General features: G+C 49.0%; 1 protein-coding gene across 2 annotated transcripts in view; it reads left to right on the top strand.

Moving 5' to 3' along the window:
- The window catches only part of ATXN7L3 (ataxin 7 like 3), a 58710-nt gene that overhangs the window by 24165 nt on the left and 12351 nt on the right, over nt 1–22194 (top strand). The window contains exons 7-12 of one of the 2 annotated variants that reach the window (XM_029573376.1): nt 982–1027; nt 1676–1707; nt 2807–2881; nt 4370–4413; nt 5159–5230; nt 7543–7676. In XM_029573376.1, the coding sequence (XP_029429236.1) occupies nt 982–1027; nt 1676–1707; nt 2807–2881; nt 4370–4413; nt 5159–5230; nt 7543–7676 (403 nt within the window). The remainder of the gene's footprint in view (nt 1–981; nt 1028–1675; nt 1708–2806; nt 2882–4369; nt 4414–5158; nt 5231–7542; nt 7677–22194) is intronic. The other variant, XM_029573377.1, reaches the window with a different exon arrangement.

The following is a 22194-nucleotide window of genomic DNA, read 5'->3' as shown; positions in this document are numbered from 1 at the left end:
TGCTCAGGCTATATCATGAGTGGAGTTGAGGTTGGTGTCTCCCTTGGAGATCTGTAAGGCGGGCACCTGGTCTTCATTGTATACCTTTTCTGAACATTATCGCTTGACTGTCATGTTCAGAGAAGAGGCCTTCTTTCCTTTTGGCAGCATCCCTCCCTATTCAGGAGTAGCTTGCGTACATCTCCCTTGCCTGGACTGGTCTGACTGGATGAAGAGGAAAGTGAAATTTGCTTCTTACCTGATAATTTCCTTTACTCAAATACAGTCAGACCAGTCCAGATTCCTCCCTGCACTGCTTGTTTTCAGAATTCATATCTTTTTGCTGCCTAATTTCTCTGTTCTTTTCTCTCTTGTTAAAAGAGAAAATACAATTTTTTGCCCTACGTTACACTTCCTGCAGACTATATCCTTATACATGCATCTCCTACAAGACAGAGGAAGTTCTGTTCTGCTCTGCAGGTGAGTGATTTATTGTATATTATTGACTTTATTTCTGTCATTTTCCATTGCTTGGTTCTTCTGGAAGTCCACTGGTTACTGCTTTTTGCTGTTGATGAATTTGGGCATTTGAAGTTGTCCACAGTTAGCATATTACAGAAATACTGACTGGCTGATGTCAGCACCAGTGCTTATAAGGAGTGACATCAGCAAGCCTGTGGTTGGGATTCCCAACCCGCTTGTCTTGCATGGACTGGTCTGACTGTGTTTGAAGAAAGAAATGTCATTGTTCAGACAGATTCCTGAAATTTTATTAAAGACCTTTTTCTTTTTCTCCACCAATCTGTTTCCATGCAGTGGTATTCCAGGCCCAGAGCAGCCTCCTATGGTGCCTATAAGGTTACACTCCTGTACCTGGGCCATGGGGGAGGTGGTAGAATCTATGTATCTGTCAAATTGTGCATGTGATATCTTGGACCAGTATAAATGTTACCCCACCAAAGGGAAAAAAAAAAAAAAGCTGCTTGTGTTCTTTTATTTCAGAACCCAAATTCCCCCCGAAGATCAAAATCATTGAAACATAAAAATGGTAAGAGACTGGCAACTTAGCTCTTTTTTTTTTTTTTTTTTTTTTTTTTAAACAAGACCAGAATTTGGCTTTAAGTGGAAGGAAGGTTAACTTGGTTCCCAATAAAGATTTTAGTTAATTCCTTTGCCAGTTGACACAAACTGATTGATTGCCCCTTTTTCATTCTGAGTTTGAGTGGGTGTTTTGTTTTTTTTTTAAATTCCCACGTGGATATATATTTTTGAAAGATCCCATCCTTATTCATTTTAATAAACTGGAGGCAGGGAGAGTCCTGCTGTTCTGGTGGTCGTCAGAAACCTACCACCGGCATCACACCAGGGATGTAAGAGCTGGTATGGGGAATTTAGAATTTTATTTATTTATTTATTTTTTTTAAGGCTGTGGGCCTAATGGGTTACGCACTAAATAAGTGTGAAATAATATGTGAGAGAGAATGTAACCAACTGAAGCAGTAGAGCCAAGAAACAGCCACATTGAATGTAGGTCTTCAGCTGGTACCTTTACTCCTTTACTGCTGTCTTCCTTCGTTACCCAGGGAAGGCAGCTGAACTTTTGTTTTTTCCCCTAATTGTGCTGAATGAAAACAAAAAAAATCTCATCTGATGATAATCACAAAAGAGACATTGTGGGGTCTTTTTCTCTTCTTAGGGGAACTCGGTGGAAATTCAGATCCATTTAAGGTATGGTTCTCAGGAAACTTAAAACCTTTACTAACACCTACAAACTTTCGAACAATCCTACAAGCACTAATATTTGCTAGCACCGACTACTGTTAACGCCCTTCTTTTAGGATTTCCATACACCACATTAAGACCCCTCCAAATACTGCAAAACTCTGCCGCAAGAATCCTTACTGGTAAAAGACAAAGGGATCACATTACTGAAACTCTAGCAGAATTACACTGGCTGCCCATTGAACACAGTGTACAATGAAAACACTATTCACAATACATAAATTAATTCACAACGAAAAAGCAGAATGGCTGAACACAGCCGTCCGTTTACATGTCCCACATAGAAACCTGAGATCTGCTAACAAAGCCCTCCTAACCGTCCCTTCTGTTAAAACAGCAAGACTGACCCAAGTCAGAGAACGGGCGCTATCCTTAGCCGGACCTATACTATGGAACACCATGCCCCTAGAAATTAGACTACAGAGAGATTTCAAACTTTTCAAAAAGAGTTTAAAAACCTGGCTTTTTAAACAAGCATTTGTTAGAGAAAATGGAGAATAGGAGAGTAACGAATACAGGCAGAAGAACACCAGCACACAGCACTTAACTTAATATGTGCAATTTTGTTATTTTATTGCATCAGTAATATAAGTGAAATATACAGTTCAATAGAGTTTTACATTTAAATAATACTGATACATGTAGAAAAGGACAATTTTTACAACATTCATCAATAGTCTTTATTATGAAACTATGTAACCGGACTTTAAAGGCACTTCTTTATAGATGGTATTTATATATACAATCCCCATAATTGTGTATGTGCCTCTCTGTAAACCGTTGTGACGGTATAGAAAAGATTTTAAATAAATGAATGTATAATAGAATCCTTGTACCTTACCTCCACCTGATCCTGGTTCTCCCTCTCACCTGTATCCTTGTCAGCACGGGCAGTGTTGGGTGGCTTAAACACAATCTCTTGGTCTGACAGTGGATTCACCCTGCGATTAGTACTGGAATATGGCTTTACAGTGGAGAAGGTGATGTGAAGTGTCTTCATGTGTGAGAGTCTTAACGCTGAGTTCCCCCATTTCTTTCCACACAGTATAACAACAACAACAACTCCGGAATTAATTATGAAACTCTGGGCCCAGAGGAGCTTCGTGCATTGCTTACCACAGTAAGGGGCCTGTCCTGTTTCTTTAATCTCACACCAAAATGTTGGAGGGCTCATGAAAGCATCACATGTTCTGCCCTTCTGCCACACTGTCCCAACTGCCTCTCCGTTCCTACCCCGCTCTGTCCGGGGCACACCCACCACTCCTACCCTTCTCTGTCCTTAATGCTGGGAGACTCTTAACATGTTCTTCAGTCGCTTCTTAAATTACTTAGTTTCTTTCAGATTTTCAGAAGGGGCTTTAGTAGGAATGGAAGTAGTTGAGGTAGGAAAGCCAAAACTTCCCCCAATGAATATTGCAAGCCGAAGTAAAGGAGAGGTCTCCATGAATGAAATGCAGTTCAGCACTCAGCTCAGCTTCGGAGCCTAGATCTGGGCTTCATGTGCATTCTGTTCCTTTACAAACATGTTAATTATAGTAATTTTGGAATGTTAGCTCACCTTGCCAAATACCATATTTTTCGCTCCATAAGACGCACCTGACCATAAGATGCACCTAGGATTCCGAGCGGGAGGGGAAAAAAAAAAGTGTGCTAAACCGGCTCTGTTCCCGGGCGTCTGTGCGTCTTATGGAGAAAATTAGGGTAGGGCATAAAATGTTTTTTTTTGTCCCCATCCCAACCCTTTAAATTTAATTAACTACAACCCCTACCCTCCTGAACTCCTCCCCCCCCCCCCCCCCCCCCAAGACTTGCCAAAAGTCCATGGTGATCCAGTGGGGGTCTGGCCATCCATTGCTCCTACCATGTGACAGGGGCCATCCTTTGCTCCTACCATGTGACAGGGGCCGACCAATGGCACCTGTAGCCCCTGTGACATAGTAAGGGCAAAGGCTATCGGCGCCATTTTGAATACTGGCAGCCGACGGCCCAAGTGCAGGAGATCCCTCCGGACCCCCGCTGAACCACCAGGGACTTTGGCAAGTCTTGGGGGGGGGGGGGGTCAGGAGGGTGGGGGGTTGTAGTTAATTAAATGTAAAGGGTTGGGATGGGGACAAAAAAACATTGGTTGTAGTTGGGCTGTTTTTTTTTTTTGTTTGTTTTTTTTAATATTCGCTCCATAAGATGCAAAGACATTTCCCCCCCACTTTTGGGGGAAAAAAGTGCATCTTATGGAGCGAAAAATACGGTAACTCTCAAGGTGGTTTACAGCATTATTAGGTACAGTAAATTCATGCCCAAAAAACCTTACAACATAAGTGATTATGTGGGGCAAGAGGAGACTCCGTGGCTTATCGTGGAGTGGTTGGAGCAGCAGGGAGACCAGGATTCAAGCCCCACTGTCGCTCCTTTACCCGCCATTGCCTCAGGTACAGACATAGATTGTGAGGCCTCTGGGGATAGGGAAATACCTCCCAGTACCTGAATGTAATCCGCTTGGAAGTGCCGAAATCTAAATAAAGCAAAAGGGCTGTCAGTAGGGGGAAGCAAGCTTTGAACCCTGCTTCTCAGCTCTGCCTGGATTGATTCCAGCTCTGCTTTCCTTCTTTAGCAATGTGGCGTTATCTCGGAACACACCAAGAAGATGTGCACAAGGTGAGATTTCTGCAGCATGGTTCAGGCCCTGAGATGGGGAGAGGGGTTGCTTGTGTGATTGGACTCCTTGTTAGATCAATAGTGTAGACCCAGGGTTGGTCTCAAGTTGACCAAATCCTACCTTAGGACGCTCTCGGATGTGGGAAATATGCGCTTGCCAGCAAGCCATTTCAGGGTTTAAACACTAACTTCCCTTCTCCCTGACATTTGCCTGAATAAAAGCATCACTTGTGCTTAAGTCTCTGCCTGGGAAAGGATACCTGTTGGCCCTGAATTCCTGGGGGAGGGGCTGGGTTTTCCCTAGTCAGAGGCAGGACTAAGTCAGGAGGTATAGATTTCAGCAGCCAATGATATGATCCGTGCACACCCCCTGAGCCAAAGCCAATGGTGTAATGACTCTTCTGTTGCTATGGGAAAGTAGCCAATCATGTAATGACACATCATCTGCCTTTGTATGAATGTACAATAAAAGGAAGAGGCTCGTGAGGGCAAACCCTCTTTGCCTCTTTGCCTTCTCCCTCTTCCTGCCTGCCATGAAAGCTGTCTGATGTGCCTATTCATTACTCCTATACTCGGAGCAATATTCATTCCCCTCTGCTGGATGTTGGTGGTGAGGAGTTGAGAAGATGTGAAATGGAAACACAGAGCACTCCTCGTTGCATGACTGAAATGAGCGCTCCTGCACTGGTTTTCTCTCCCCTACCCCATCCCATCCCTGACTTCCTGTGTTTGTTTGGTTCTGCAGGTCTCTGCGCTGCCCCCAGCACACGGATGATCAGCGGAGGTCAGTCAGGGTCTACCTCCTGGGACCTTCTGCGTAAGTGTGACCCAATCCAGCTGGCCAAAGGCCATCAACCCCACCTCTTCATGAGAGGAGACATCCCCCCCCCCCCCACCTCCCCCTTCGTGTTCCTGGGCAGAGCATGCAGCGTCCATATGTCACGCTGTTCTAACAGCCCATGACCTCAGCCGGTCAGAATCATCCTTCGAGTCCTGCCAGGTCATCTTTGCCGAAAGCTCAAATGCCTTTGGCCATTGAACAGCTGGTCCGAGTAAGTTAACATTTCACAGGCAGCTCTAGTACTGCAAAGGGTTAAAAGTAGTACACACCTTTACCTTTTCTCTTTACACTCCTTCCCCATAAAAATCACCGTTAAAGGAGGCTCCCACATGAATGACCCTGAAATCTACAGCAAGGGGAAGAGAACTGGATATGCAGATTGGGAGAGTCTCTTAAGGGACACTTGGCCAGACTGGGTATTGTAAAATAATGTAATTCCCCACATCAAGCCTTGTTATTTGCTAACATAGATTACTGCAACGCTCTGGTACTTGGCTTACCGCAATCGACATCAAGATCTCTTCAGGTATTACAAAATGCTGTGGCCAGAGTTCTGACTGGCAACAAGAAATGTGATCGCATAACCCCAATTTTGATTCGGTTACATTGGCTACCTCTAAATTACCGAATACAGAACAAAACTGCATGCATCCTGCACAACATAATATATGGGGAAAAGACAGAATGGCTGAATACTGCAATACGAATACATGCTCCTCAAAGAAATCTAAGATCGGCCAATAAGGGCCTTTTGACAATACCAACTATCAAATCAGCCCACTTAAGTAAGGGAACTAGCAGGATCAAAGCTTTGGAACTCTCTCCCCACTCACGGCTACAAACAGATAAGAAAAAATTTAAAACCGAGCTAAAAACTTGGCTTTTTAAATGCGCATACACAGAAAACAAATAACAAGCTTTTACCAACACAGCACGGTTTTTTTCTTTTAGTTTTATTTTCTATCTTTATCCTAAAATTGTTTTTTTTTTTAATGTTTTGTACTATATTATGATTCCCTTGATTTGTTTGAGTTTTATTATTTTATCCGTTGCAATGTATTTTATATTATGTAGATTAAATTTATTGACATCAAACTACATACATAATAACATGAAAGTCAATATTCAATGACGCAGCAAATTTATCTGGGGGAAATTACACACGGATATTCACACGCATAAATCTCTTGCTGAATATACTTGGATAAGATTACAACTGATTTTTTTCCAACCAGACTTATTCATGTAACTTCTCCTGGACAGTGCCAAATGTATGTGCTCTCTGGGTTTAAGCCTCGCCTTCATTAAAGCCCCTTTTTTTTTTTCTATGTACAAAAGGCATGTGTTTAGGTGAAAATATTCAAAGCTCGTTTTTTGTGTGTGTAACTGTCCCAAGCTTGTTTTAAATTGTTACAGCACTGGCTTCCAGCATCTTCGCTGATAGGCCACGCCAAGCCTTATCTTTTTCTCTTGTGGTTCTGATAAGATCAATCCTTAATTCAGCAGCCAGGCCTCTCTCCCTGGCCTTGCCACCAAACTTTGTAATCCAAAACAGCCATCAGAACTAGTGAGGCTGTTTGAACATGTGGCCATCCCATGCTTGTTGAAATTAGGGGTTGTAACCATGGCTACTCCATGCTTGTTATCCCCAGCCGTCTTGAAAACCTTATGCAGCCGAACCTCTGCTGCTAGGGCTGTATAACCATGGCCGCTCCATGAAGGCTACTGCAGCCACCTTAGGAGACCCTATGCAGCCGTATGCCACACTCTCTGAAAGTTGGCTTGTGGTTTCCCTTCTTTGGCCCTCTAAAGTCCTATCTGAGTGAGCAAACACTCAAGTCTCCTTCCTTATTTCTTCCTGTCACCCCTGCATGTTCCCTTACCATGCACTCGGTCTGAAGGTGTTATCCGTGAGACTCTTTGAGCACCTTGCCCTGCAGGTCTCCGGGGGGGGGACAGCCATGTTGACACGTGTCACTGTTGACGTGACTCGCACCCTGCTTTGAGAAACAGCACGACTGGTCCCAGAGGAGAGGGAACACCGAATTAGTGTGAAGAAATAGAAATGAAACTTCCATGAAATCTGGTGGCTGGGCACCATGCGAGCGCTTGAGATCACCAACCACATGGTGCTTTTTCTTTTAATCCTGGCACAAGACATAAAGAGAGACTTTTTTTTTTAAATGTGGTTCTTGACCTTTGCTGCTGCTTTTTAAAATTTTGTGTGTCCCCCTTCCTGGCTCCTCACCTCTTCTCCAACTTTTCCCTCTCCCCCTCCACATCTCCAGATCGCTGCCAGAGCCCGAGGGCAGTATGGACAATGACAGCTTTGATGTGGCCGAGAGCCAGGCCATCATGAGCAGGCTGCAGTGGGACGGCTCATCTGACATCTCGCCCTCCGACTCTGCCTCCTCAAAAGCAAGTAAGGACTTGGGAACAGGTCCTGCTGGAGACGGAGGAGTCTGGGGGCCCAGCAGAATGGGGAAATCCTGGGGTGGCTTAAAAAAAATACCTTTTAGAGATGCCTGGAGGGCAGGTGAAGAGCTGAAGTAGTTTTGGAAGTAGAAGCCAATTGATGTGGACAGGTCAGATGTGACCTGGAAGTAGACAGAAATCCCCAAACTTACAGGTTATGTGATTTTTATTAGCTAAGAGTCCCTGTCTTGGAAAGCGTCAAACGATGATTACTTTCAGACATCTTTGTATCCCTGTGTTTGCTTTTTCTTAATTTTGATGTCTGTCTGTCTGTCTTTGACTTGGAGCAGAACCTAATCTCGTCGTCTTTGATCGTTTGGAGACCTGTTGGGGATCTCTTTGTGATTCTCCAACCGGCCTGCTAGTATTTTCAGCAAAGAATAAGAAGCTCAAGGGTTGTGTTGTATTGCTGCAGAGAGAGAAGGTGAAAAGGCAATGTGGAACAGCAGAGCTGGTAGGAGCTGAGACTGTGGCAGAATTCAGGCAACCATGGGCCTCACAAAGGGACCGTATTGGCAAGAGGAGAGAAATAAGCCTAGTGGGCAAGGGATTTGATTGGTCCTTATCTGCTGACATCAGTGTTTCTAAAATACTGCAGCTTCCTTTCTGTGGCATAGAGAGCAAGATGCAGGTAGATACATTTGGGGAAGATAGATCAGTCACAGCTGTAATATGTCACTGATGTCATCCTTAAGTTGTGACTGCTGGAAACTGGAAGGTTGTGTTGAGCTGGCCCACTCACACACACACTCTTCTTCTTATTCATTCCCTCTGCTGCTTGCCGTTTATTGGAGACAGGATACTGGGGCTGGAAAACACCCTGGCACCTAAAATTTGGTGCCTGCTCAGGCGGGAAGGGGCCAGAAAGAGCAGAGATGGTTTTAAAACTTACAAGAAGCAGTAGGATGGTCCTTGGCTGGAAGGAGGAGGCTGAAGCAAGAAAATAGCAGTGGCCGTAAGACTGGGAGAAGAGATGGGCCAGGAAGAGTGAGAGTGATGGTCCTGGGCCAGGAAGAGGGGCTGGAAAAAGCATCCACTTCAGTCCAGGAGGAGGGTTGGGGCTAGGAGTATCCATCAGGCTGCAGAAAAATGGAGGCAATGAAGAAGAGAGTTTGGAGCGGAGGGGGGGAAAAAGTTGGGAAGTGAAAAGAAAATTAAGCCAAAAACAATTATATATATCATTAAATATTTCATTCCCTACTGCCCTCAGCTACTGATCATGTTTGGATGGCTGGGCTTTGGCATTTTATATTTTCCACTAAGGCTGTTATGATGGGAAAGTGGTGTTTTCACGTAGATAAGCAGCTGAATTAGTCATGCTGTCTGGGTACGTCCTCCGTGCCACTAGGTGGCGGAGCTCTCAAAGTCTAGGTAAATCTTTTAGCTAGGTACTCCCTCCCTCCTGTTTTGTGACAGGATCACCTCAGGCTCCTTAGTCAAATTTTTTCCGCGCAACAGAGTGCGCAGAGCTCTTCTTCTCCTCACAATTTACTTAGAAAACATATAAAGAAAGAAAAATTAGTTCTTACCTGTTAATTTTTGTTCCTGTAGTACCACGGATCAGTCCAAACCGTGGGTTGAGCTTCCTGTCCAGCAGATGGAGACAGACCAAAATTGAAAGGGTATCCTATATCAGGACAGAGCCTACCCTGCAGCCCTTCAGTATAACCATTGTCAAAGCAGAAAAAGACACAAAGAACAGGTTCCCTGTACGTACCTGGATCAGTCCAGACAGTGGGTTATGTCCCCAATCCAGCAGATGGAGTCAGCACAAGCTTTGAGGGGGCGTCACCATATATCCTACTACCCCCTCTGCAGGAGTTCAGTATCTTCTGACTCCAGCAGATGCGAGTAGGGGAATCAGGCTTCCCCTCCTTTTCCTTTTTCTTCACTTTCTTGCTTGATTATGGCTTGTTGTTGTCTTTTTCTGTGGATCAAGTTTGTATCAAGTTTGTATTAAGTTTAAAAAAAAAAAAAAATAAGGCAGAGTTCTTTCAACTTCTGGGGAGTGGCTTATCTTCCTTGTCTCCTCTCTGCGGCCTTGCTGTTTATTTCTCGTTGCAGCCAGGGGTAAGTTTGTTTTTCCTTTGTAGTTTTTTCCTTCACAGCTCAGCCCCCGGTGCCCGCGAAAGCCGGTGGAGCCGGCCTCTTCGCTCTTTACTCCCTCACCCGCGGCCATTTTACAGCTCCTCATGGGCTGCTGAGCCATTTAGGGAAAGATGTCTGGGGCGGGTCGTGTGGCCGGGAAGGCCCCCCCGCGGCATCCTCCTCTATTTTCGGACAGCGGGCAGTGCGGGCCGACCGGGCCCCCCCGCAGCGGCGCTTTTGTGCGCGTGGCCCCCCCCCCGTGGCTTTTTCTTTTTTCCTACAGCGATCCCGATGCCGCGGCCGTCCCGCTGTGCGGCCTGCGGAGACCCGGGGTCCCGGATTTCCCGGGAGGGCATCTGTACACGATGCCTTCCCGGGGGGGAAGGTACCTCACAGTCCCTGACTGATTTCTCTTTTTTGCCCGGGCGGCGCGGGCCGGCCACTCCGCCATTTTTGGCGGGAACGGCGGCCATTTTACATTCTGAGCACCCTGAGGCGCAGGCCACGAGGGGGAACGGATCCCTGGAGGACTCTACCAGCGGGGGTGTTCCCCCGATTTTGGTGCAGGAACCAAGCACCCAGAGCCAGGGAGCAGGAACCACGCCGCCCCCGAAGCGCACCCGAGCAGTCCGGGGTTCTCTCCGGAGTTTATCCTGCTCATGCATACCGCTTATCTGCAGGGGCTGGAAGCACCTGTGGGACCCCCCCCCCCCTCCTAAGATCCCTCGGATGTCGCCCTCGACGCCGGCCCCCTCCGACCCTCCGGGAGTGGGGGCCTCCCGCCTTCCTACCCGGGTCCGATCCACGCCCGCGGCAGTGGGGGCGGTGCCAGACCCAGCGGGACATGGACTTGACTTCCCGGACGGGGGACAAGGGGACGGCACGCAGGAGGGGGATGATCCGCATACCCTACGCCTCTTCCAGAGGGAAGAGCTGGACGACCTCATCCCGCAGATCATCCAAGAATTAGATTTGGACCCGCCACCAGACCCGCCTGCCCCAGTAGCTCCCGCTGTCGTCACTTCTTCAAGGAAGGGAGATCCTGTCCTGGCGGCACTCCGGCCGAGGGCTCGGGCTTTTCCCATTCATGACTCGTTTTTACAACTTCTCACCAGGGAATGGGACACCCCGGAGGCCTCCCTGAAGAGCAGCCGGGCTATGGAAAAGCTGTACCCGCTCCCCGAAGATTTCTGGACCTCATCAAGGTCCCAAAGGTGGACTCCGCAGTGTCGGCGGTCACGAAGAGGACGACTATCCCAGTGACGGGAGGTGCGGCGTTGCGGGACACACAGGATCGTAAGTTGGAAGTTTTTCTTAAGCGGGTTTTCGAGGTCTCACTCCTCACGTCTCAGAACCTGCCGTCCGATGAGGCTGCCCAGGCAGATCAGCTAGAAGCCGCAGTGGCGTATGGGGTGGATGCCTCGTACGACCTTTTTCGGGTCCTCGCAAGATCCATGGTTTCGGTAGTGGCAGCACGACGACTACTGTGGCTACGCAATTGGGCGGCTGATACGTCCTCTAAGTCGAGTCTGGGCTCTCTTCCCTTCAGGGGCAAGTTCCTCTTCGGGGAGGATTTGGACCAGATCATCAAGTCCCTGGGGGAGAACGCTGTTCATCGGCTGCCGGAGGATAGGTTTCGACCATCCAGAGCATTTTCTTCTTCTCGGACCAGAGCCAGAGCGCAATGGCGCTACAGGGGATACAGGCGGGCTCCCGGTCATCCGCCCCCAGGTCTCAGCCCTGGTTGCGCTCCTTTTGCGGGCGTCAGCCCGCACGCACTACTCCCGGAACCGGGAACCCCTATACCAAGTCTTCACAATGATGCCAGTCTCGCCCACTCCCCTGTCCCCAGGATTGGGGACCGACTAACGTATTTCTACGCGGAGTGGGCACGGATCACCTCGGACCAGTGGGTCCTGGATACCATAAAACACGGCTACGCATTGGAATTTGTCCGCCCCCCCCCCGCAGGGAAGGTTCATCTTTTCCCCCTGTGGCTCGGACCTCAAGAGAGGAGCGGTGCTGCTGACTCTGGACAGACTCCGGGAGATAGGCGCTATTGCGCCCGTGCCCTTCGGAGAGGTGGGCTCGGGCCACTATTCCATCTATTTCGTCGTACCAAAGAAGGACGGTTCCTTCCGGCCTATCCTAGACCTCAAGGAAGTCAACAAATCCCTTCGAGTCGTTCGGTTCCGCATGGAAACGCTCCGGTCAGTGATTGCGGCGGTGCATCGGGGGGAGTTCCTCTCCTCCCTGGACTTAACGGAGGCCTACCTGCACATTCCCATCCGCCCGGACCACCACCGTTTCCTTCGTTTCAAAATTCTGGACCAGCATTTTCAGTTCACGGCTCTCCCGTTCGGATTGGCGACAGCGCCGCGCACCTTCACCTAGATCATGGTAGTCGTGGCGGCAGCTCTCCGGAAGGAGGGCATCCTGGTTCATCCTTATCTGGACGATTGGCTCCTCCGGGCGAAGTCATTCGATCATGGATGCTCAGCGGTGACTCGAGTAGTACGGTTTCTACATTCCCTGGGATGGGTAGTGAACTTCTCCAAGAGCTCCCTCGTGCCCTCGCAACGCTTGGGTTTTTTTGGGGGCGACCTTCGACACCCTACTGGGCAAAGTTTTTCTGCGCCAGGGCAAAGCTCAATCCTTGCGGGATCACACATGACGGTTCTCTGCGTTACCAGAGCCCACCTCCTGGGACTACCTGCAACTCCTGGGAGTGATGGGGTCCACCATCGACCTTGTACCTTGGGGTTTCGCGCACATCAGGACCTTACAGTGGGCGCTCCTCTCCCGTTGGAAACCAGTATCGCAGGACTACCAGATGATTCTCCCGCTCCCGCAGAATGCCAGGGACAGTCTGGGCTGGTGGTTGGATCCGCCGAACCTGGCCCGTGGCGTGTCCCTCGATCTGCCAAATTGGGTGGTGGTGACCACCGATGCCAGTCTAGCAGGCTGGGGTGCAGTCTGCGATCGAAGCGCCACGCAGGGGACGTGGTCCACGGTGGAGGCGAAGTGGTCAATCAACCGTCTGGAAACCAGAGCGGTCCGGCTAGCTCTGCGACATTTCCTCCCGCTTCTTTGGAACCGGGAAGTCAGAATCCTATCGGACAATGCTACCACCGTGGCCTACATCAACCGACAAGGAGGCACGCGCAGCCCGCAGGTCGCGCTCGAGGCGGCGCTGCTGATGCAATGGGCGGAGCGTCATCTCGTCCGGCTAGCGGCCTCGCACATCGCCGGTGTGGACAACGTCCAGGCGGACTTCCTCAGTCGTCAACTGCTGGACCCCGGAGAGTGGTCTCTCTCCGACAAAGCGATGCAACTTCTCGTCCATCGGTGGGGGGCCCCCCACTTGGATCTGATGGCGTCCGCTCTCAATGCCAAGGCTCCACGCTTCTTCAGTCGCCGGAGAGAGCGCGGCGCGGAGGGAGTGGATGCCCTGGTCCTCCCGTGGCCGCCACATCTTCTGCTCTACGCTTTTCCACCATGGCCCCTGGTGGACAGGATGCTCCGCAGAATAGAAAGCCATCAGGGGACCGTGGTTTTCGTCGCCCCGGAATGGCCCAGGCGACCCTGGTTTGCGGACCTGCTACAGCTGGTGATCGACGGGCCAATCAGGCTGGGGCACCTCCCCCAGCTCCTACATCAGGGCCCGGTATTTTTCGAGCAGGCAGAACTCTTCTGTCTTGTGGCCTGGCTTTTGTGAGGCGCCGCCTCCGGCGTCGGGGCTACCCGGAGGCGGTAGTATCCATGCTATTGCGGGCACGAAAGACATCGACGTCGGCGGCCTATGTTCGAGCTGTGGTGTACCAGCCAGGCCACGAGACCCGCTAAGGCTTCTGTACCTCAGATCCTTCAGTTTCTACAGGCAGGGGTGGAAAAAGGGCTCGCCTATAATTCACTACGGGTTCAGGTGGCCGCCCTTGGTTCGCTGTTGAGTGATGGGGGCTCTCTTCTACAGTATCCTGACATTGCTCGTTTTCTCAAGGGTGTCAAGCATATGCGTCCTCCGTTACGGGACCCTTGTCCCTCCTGGAGTCTTAACCTTGTGCTTCGCTCCCTGTCGGGGCCACCGTTCGAGCCGCTGCGCAGCGCAACGATAAAGGATCTCACTCTCAAGACTGTATTTCTTGTGGCCATCTATTCCGCTCGACGCATCTCTGAGCTGCAGGCTCTGTCGTGTAGAGAGCCCTATCTCCGTTTCTCCGACTCTGGAGTTTCGCTTCGCACCGTTCCCTCCTTCCTTCCGAAGGTGGTTTCTGCATTCCATGTGAACCAGACGGTGGAGTTGCCGTCCTTCTCTTCCTCAGAGCCGAAGTCTCTCCGTCTCTTGAATGTCAAGCGCACTCTGCGCCTCTATCTGGAGGCTACAAATGAGTTCCGGACCTCTGACCATCTCTTCGTACTCTGGGCCGGTCCTAAGAAGGGATCTCAGGCCTCGAAGACTACCATTGCCAGATGGCTGAAGGCCGGCATTGCTGCTTCCTACATTGGGTCGGGTCGGACTCCCCCACCCGGAATCATAGCACATTCTACACGTTCTCAGGCGGCTTCCTGGGCGGAGGTTCGCTCGGTATCCTCGCAGGAAATTTGTAGGGCAGCCACCTGGAAATCGTTACACACGTTCTTGAGGCACTATCGTCTGCACCTCGCCTCTTCAGTCTCTGGACACTTTGGCGAGCAGGTTCTCCGAGCAGGCCTTGCAGGACCCCACCCGATTTAGGGAAGCTTGGGTACATCCCACTGTCTGGACTGATCCAGGTACGTACAGGGAAAAGAAAATTATTACTTACCTGCTAATTTTCGTTCCTGTAGTACCATGGATCAGTCCAGACGCCCACCGCGTTTGGGTTCTTGATCCTGCTCAGCTCTGCGCTACTTCTTGCTCGCAGTGTTCTGTGTCTTCACAGTCGTTTCTTTTCGCTGTTTTTCACAGCTCCCTACAAGTTGGTAGGATGTTTGCAGTTACTTGTTGCGGTTACAATTGTTTTCATTATCTGTTTCCACAAACTTGATCCTTCGGGGGTTTCTACTCTGGCTTTGATATACTCGATACTGAACTCCTGCAGAGGGGGTAGTAGTATATATGGATACGCCCCCTCAAAGCTTGTGCTGACTCCATCTGCTGGATTGGGGACATAACCCACTGTCTGGGCTGATCCATGGTACTACAGGAACGAAAATTAGCAGGTAAGTAATAATTTTCTTATCAAGCAAATAACTACAAAACTCAATTGAGCAACTCAACAACGTTTAAGGAACTCTGTAGAAAGAAACGCTCTTGCAAATTCTTGTTCACCAAAACCAATGCTTCTGGTGTTCTGAAGAGAAGAATACAGTACGGGCACCTGAAAATCTGTAGGAAAGAAAAAAGACTTCAAGCGGACGACATGAAAGAATAAACAGGGAAGGGCGTCTGGACTGATCCGTGGTACTACAGGAACGAAAATTAACAGGTAAGAACTAATTTTCCTTTCCCTGTACGTACCCGGATCAGTCCAGACCGTGGGATGTATCAAAGCTTCCCTAAACCAGGTGGGACCGAGACAGTCCCGCTCAAAGCACTCGCCAACCAAAAGAACCAAAGACTGGTGCCTGCACATCCAGGCGGTAGTGTTGAGCAAAGGTATGCAGGGACGTCCATGTAGCGGCCCTGCAGATTTCTTGTGGAGAAACAGATTGATTCTTCGCCCAGGAAGTAGCTTGAGACCGCAGCGAATGAGCCTTTAGGCCCTCAGGAACCGCCCGACCTTGACAAAGATAGGCCAAGGAGATTGCCTCCTTCAACCACCGAGCAATGGTAGTCTTAGAGGCTGGTTTGCCCCGATTTGGACCGCTCCAGAGGACAAAAAGATGATCCGAGACCCGAAAGTCTGTAACCTAGAGGTACCGAAGTAAAACGCGTTTAACATCAAGCCTGCGAAAATCGTCCCCAGTGGTACCCGCAATCTCCTCTTGAGAGAACGCTGGAAGCTCCACTGACTGGTTGACATGGAAGGCGGAAGCGACCTTCGGCAAGAAAGAAGGCACCGTTTTGAGAGTGACTCCTGAATCGGAAAACCGCAGAAAAAGTTCCAGACAAGATAACACTTGGATCTCTGAAACTCGCCAAGTGGAACAGATAGAAACGAGAAAAACCACCTTGAGCGTGAGATCCTTTACCATAGTCCGGAGGGGCTCAAACGGAGCCGCACAGAGAGCCCGAAGGACTCAGGTGCTTGACGCCTTTCAAGAAACAAACCACGTCTGGGTAAGCCGCCAAAGGATGACAGTCGACTCTATCGAGAAGGGAGCCGAGGGCGGACACTTGCACGCACAATGAACTGAAGGAAAGACCCTTGGAGAGACCCTTCTGGAGGAAGGAAAGTACCAATGAAATCAGAGCAGAGCGAGCCGAGACACCCGATTCCGCACAAACGGTCTCAAAAACTTTCCAAACGCGTACATAAGCCAGAGAAGTAGACTGCTTGCGAGCCCGCAGCAGAGTGGAGATAACTTCCTCCTTATAGCCCTTACGCCTCAGACGTCTCCGTTCAAAAGCTAGGCCGCTAGACAAAAGCGATCGGCCTGGTCGAAAAATACGGGCCCCTGCCGAAGCAGGCGAGGAAGATGGCCGAGCCGAAGAGGCCCGTCCGTTGCCAGGTTGACGAGATCTGCGAACCACAGTCTGCGAGGCCATTCGGGTGCTACCAGAACCACTGGCCCTTGGTGGAGTTCTATTCTTCGGAGAACTTTTCCCACCAGAGGCCATGGAGGGAACACGTAGAGAAGGACGTCTGCGGGCTAGGGGAGAGCTAGAGCATCCACGCCCTCCGAACAGTGTTCTCTCCAGCGGCTGAAGAACCTGTTGGCCTTGACATTGCCCAAAGTCGTCATGAGGTCCTGGTGAGGGGGACCCCACCTGTCGACGATCAGATCCATGGCTTCGTCCGAGAGTTCCCACTCTCCCGGATCGAGAGACTGGCAACTGAGGAAATCGGCCTGTACATTCTCCTTGCCTGCTATATGGGAGGCCGCCAGGCAATCCAGGTGACTCTCCGCCCAGGCAAAGAGACGGCTGGCTTCTAGAGCCACCAGGTGATTGCGGGTGCCCCCCTGGCGGTTGATATAAGCAACCGTGGTGGAGTTGTCAGAGAGGACTCTCACCGCCTTGCTGCGGATCAGAGGCATAAACTCCTGTAGAGCCAGACGCACCGCCCGGGCCTCCAGCCGCTTGATGTGCCAATGAGACTGAATCAGAGACCAGATCCCCTGCATGGTCTGGGACTGGCAGACTGCTCCCCAGCTGGAGAGACTGGCATCCATGGTTACTACCATCCACTGTGGAGTCTGAAGAGGCATTCCCCGGAGAAGATGAGGAAGCGAAAGCCACCACTGCAAGGCGACGATGGTAGAGGCCGAAAGCAGGAGAATCATGTGAAACTGTTCCGACACCGGCTGCCAACGGGATAGTAAAGCTCTCTATAACGGACGCATATGCGCAAACACCCAGGGGACTAGGTCGATGGTGGAGGCCATCGAGCCCAGGACCTGGAGGTAGTCCCACGCCTTCGGGAGAGGGAGTGAGAGAAGGTTTCGCACGTGGTCGAAAGGTTTGAGAGCCCGAGCGCGAGGCAGGAACACCTTGCCGATCTGAGTATCGAAGCGGGCCCCCAAGAATTCCAACACCTGGGAAAATTGAAACACTAGAAATAATTTACTACTTGCTTGATGCGTTAGGGAAAAAGAAAGAACAGGAAAACGAGGGCTGACCAGCCAAGATCAGGAAACTGCAGGGTGAGCTGATCTATCTGCTGGATACAGACAAATACTGAAGGGCATCAGGGTATGCTCTGTCCTGATATAGGATACCCTTTCAGTTTTGGTCTGTCTCCATCTGCTGGACAGGAGGCTCAACCCTCGGTCTGGACTGATCCGGGTACGTACAGGGAAACAGAAATACAGGAAAGGACAACATAAAATAAATGAAATCCTACTTCAGAAGACCTGCCCTCACCTGCACCTCCCTTCCCCCTCTCAACCGATTTAATGCCTGCACTTCAATGTCCTCGGTACACTTCCCAGTCCGGGCCAGTACAGAGTGGAGCCCGAGGGAGGGGCGCTACATCGATTGTAAATCAACTCACAGACAGAAAAGGACTTGACTCCACGCAGGCGCGCCAAGACATGACTTCGGGGGCCCAACTGGGCAGTTCCCCCTTTCTAATTCTAGCTCCTCGGTAGCCTCCCAGTTTAGCGGGACTGACTCAGAGTTGAGTCCTTGGGAACCTGATGAACAGAGCAGAAAGTGCTCCACAGCGCTGAAGGAGCATCTGTATCGGCAGGGGCGCCGACCTTCGGCACAGGCGCATCGACACAGTGCGTCTGCCGGTGCATCCACGCAAGACATCTGCCGGGGCTAGAACTCCTGCAGGTTCGTCGAGACACCCAGCCTCTCAGTAGGTATGACTCAGGGAGTCGTCCAGCGTTACACCGGCATGTCTTATTTACAAATCACAAGACGTTGACAGCGCACAGACTATTGGCGCGGACTTTGCATGTGCCATCGGTAGAGTGGACATGGGCGCCGAGGGCGCCAGGACATCGCTACGGAAGCCAGGCACTTCGGGTCACCGATGCGGGCGCCAAGTACCAAAAAAAAAAATCAGTGCAGATGGTAGCACAGTCTCCATCAAACATGAGCGCTTCAAAGACTTGAGGGACACTCTCAGAATCACCAACGCGTCCACATAAATGAGCAACATGCCCACAAGCTAGCTAACACGTTACCCTGACTGCTGGCTACCAATTCAATTGGGGCGCACAGACGCGTGGTCCTGCAGTGTCAACAGATCAGTCCTGCATTGTAGCATTAAGCCGCATGTGATAGTGTGGCCAAGTTCCTCGCTGCCAAGTTGGCTGCATCTCGCACAATACATCTGCCCTGCCGGACATCATGGTTTTTTGCCCTTCGGTGCCGTGAATTCTTTCTCTTCTCTCAGCACTTCAAAGTGGATTACATTCAAGTACGGTGTATATTTCCCTATCCCATGAGGTTTACAATCTTACGTTTTGTACCTAAGGCAATGGAAGGTAAAGCATCCTGTTTCCAACAGTGGCCAATCCAGGCCATAAGAACCTGGCAAGTACCCAAAAACTAAGTCTATTCCATGTTACCATTGCTAATGGCAGTGGCTATTCTCTAAGTGAACTTAATAGCAGGTAATGGACTTCTCCTCCAAGAACTTATCCAATCCTTTTTTAAACACCGCTATACTAACTGCACTAACCACATACTCTGGCAACAAATTCCAGAGTTTAATTGTGCGTTGAGTAAAAAAGAACTTTCTCTGATTAATTTTAAATGTGCCCCATGCTAACTTCATGGAGTGCCCCCTAGTCTTTCTACTATCCAAAAGAGTAAATAACCGATTCACATCTACCCGTTCTAGACCTCTCATAATTTTAAACATCTCTATCATATCCCCCCTCAGCCGTCTCTTCTCCAAGCTGAAAAGTCCTAACCTCATTAATCTTTCCTCATAGGGGAGCTGCTCCATTCCCCTTATTTTGGTAGCCCTTCTCTAAGGGCTTCTCCATCGCAATTATATCTTTTTTGAGATGTGGCGTCCAGAATTGTACACAGTATTCAAGGTGCGGTCTCACCATGGAGCGATTCAGAGGCATTATGACATCTTCCGTTTTATTCACCATTCCCTTTCTAATAATTCCCAACATTCTGTTTGCATTTTTGACTGCCGCAGCACACTGAACCAACTATTTCAATGTGTTATCCACTATGACGCCTAGATCTCTTTCTTGGGTTGTAGCACCTAATATGGAACCCAACATTGTGTAATTATAGCATGGGTTATTTTTCCCTATATGCATCACATTGCACTTATCCACATTAAATTTAATCTGCCATATGGATGCCCAATTTTCCAGTCTCACAAGGTCTTCCTGCAATTTATCACAATCTGCTTGTGATTTAACTACTCTGAACAATTTTGTGTCATCTGCAAATTTGATTATCTCACTTGTCGTATTTCTTTCCAGATCATTTATAAATATATTGAAAAGTAAGGGTCCCAATATAGATCCCTGAGGCACTCCACTGTCCACTCCCTTCCACTGAGAAAATTGTCCATTTAATCCTACTCTTTGTTTCCTGTCTTTTAGCCAGTTTGCAATCCACGAAAGGACATCGCCACCTATCCCATGACTTTTTACTTTTCCTAGAAGCCTCTCATGAGGAACTTCGTCAAACGCCTTCTGAAAATCTAAGTATACTACATCTACCGGTTCACCTTTATCCATGTGTTTATTAACTCCTTCAAAAAAGTGAAGCAGATTTGTGAGGCAAGACTTGCCCTGGGTAAAGCCATGCTGACTTTATTCCATTAAACCATGTTTTTCTATATGTTCTGTGATTTTGATGTTTAGAACACTTTCCACTATTTTTCCTGGCACTGAAGTCAGGCTAACCGGTCTGTAGTTTCCCGGATCGCCCCTGGAGACCTTTTTAAATATTGGGGTTACATTTGCTATCCTCCAGTCTTCAGGTACAATGGATGATTTTAATGATAGGTTACAAATTTTTACTAATAGGTCTGAAAATTTCATTTTTTAGTTCCTTTGGAACTCTGGGGTGTATACCATCCGGTCCAGGTGATTTACTACTCTTCAGTTTGTCAGTCAGGCCTACCACATCTTCTAGGTTCACCGTGATTTGATTCAGTCCATCTGAATCATTACCCATAAAAACCTTCTCCATTACGGGTACCTCCCCAACATCCTCTTCAGTAAACACTGAAGCAAAAAAAATCATTTAATCTTTCCACGATGGCCTTATCTTCTCTAATTGCCCCTTTAACCCCTCGATCATCTAACGGTCCAACTGACTCCCTCACAGGCTTTCTGCTTCGGATATATTTTTAAAAGTTTTTATTGTGAGTTTTTGCCCAAGATCACAAGGAGTTGCTATGAGACTTGAACCCTGGTCTCATAGTTCGTAGCCCTCTGCTCTAACTGCCAGGCTACTCCTCTACTTGGCTATTAACGACCCTCCATGAGGGCACGCATGGCCTTCGAGGACTCATAATGCACCAGAAGGCTCCAGTTCCCTCCGCCGTCGGCCCATACAGAGATCTTCTTCAGGTTCTCCTATGGGGAGTACTACTTTCTCTGCGAATGTGGCTCACTCCCTACTACACTACTTGGTGAGAACTCTCCTTCGGATCCGTTTTTCTGCCTCGCACCGAAAACAGGCAAGGGGAGATCCCGCCTACGGACGACTATCTTCCTCACAAAAAAAAAAAGTGGGGGTTCTCACCTTCTTATAGCCCCTGCCTTGGGGTCATTGAATGTCTTAGTTCGCTAAACGGGCACTCCCATATCCTCTACTATTACGTCACTGGAGAAGGTAATATTTTTGTGAATTGTAGTCTTCCACACAGGACTCCAGTTTCTATAGCTCTAAAGTTTCTCTCACAGAACATGGGATACCACGATACCTTCTTTACTTATATGCAGATAAGCTGGTTTCAGTAATCTCCACAGCTAAATTAAAAAAAAAATAATAGTAATTGTGCATCCTGCCATTTCTTGCCAGGGATAAGCACAGTATTCTGTCGAATGCCGACCATCCTGGTCTGCCTGCATTCTTATGTGTACCGCACCAACAGACACGATCGAGTCTTTTTAATTAAGTTATCCTTGCCAACTGCACAATGCAATTGCAAGTTACGTGCAATGAACATCTTCTTTCACCAATGTGCATGGAAACTAAAACTCATGTCTTGGCCGTAGCTGATCCATCAAACTGGAGGTCGAACGAATTTCATCTATATCATACTGACCAGGTTACATTTCATGTCCCACTGGGGTCGACTTCAACTTTCAGTTTCACAGGAAACGCGGCGGCGTTCTCCAACTTCTGCCAGCTTCCAGGATCCGTCGGGGAATTTCTTGGACTCCCTATTTCCCACTACCTTTAGTGAGAAGCAGTCTCTTCTACTTGTTCTGTCCTAACACACAGATCAACCCGTACTTACTCTTCATATTTGATACAGACCGATTTCTTCCATTTTTCATCTTCGCCGCACTTGTGCTGCCTTTCCCCGCTCTAACCTTCATTAATACTGCTCCACTTGAAGTGCAGGACTATAGCCTCCGTCAAACCGGAATAGGAATTCTCATTGAGAGTCACTACGGATTAAAGAATCCTCACCAAGGATTGTGCAGTGGTACTCCTTTCGACAACATAACATCATGATCTTTCCTACCTGACGGACTACCTGTCCGTGACAGTTAGCCAAGACACCCTTGTGATCATTTCTTTGAATTGATCCTCACCATCTACAAATCCAGGCCATCCTAGGTCA

The sequence above is a fragment of the Rhinatrema bivittatum genome, chromosome 12 (assembly GCF_901001135.1).
Source record: "Rhinatrema bivittatum chromosome 12, aRhiBiv1.1, whole genome shotgun sequence".
Lineage (NCBI taxonomy): Eukaryota > Metazoa > Chordata > Amphibia > Gymnophiona > Rhinatrematidae > Rhinatrema > Rhinatrema bivittatum.
This window is presented reverse-complemented; position numbering and strand designations above follow the sequence as displayed.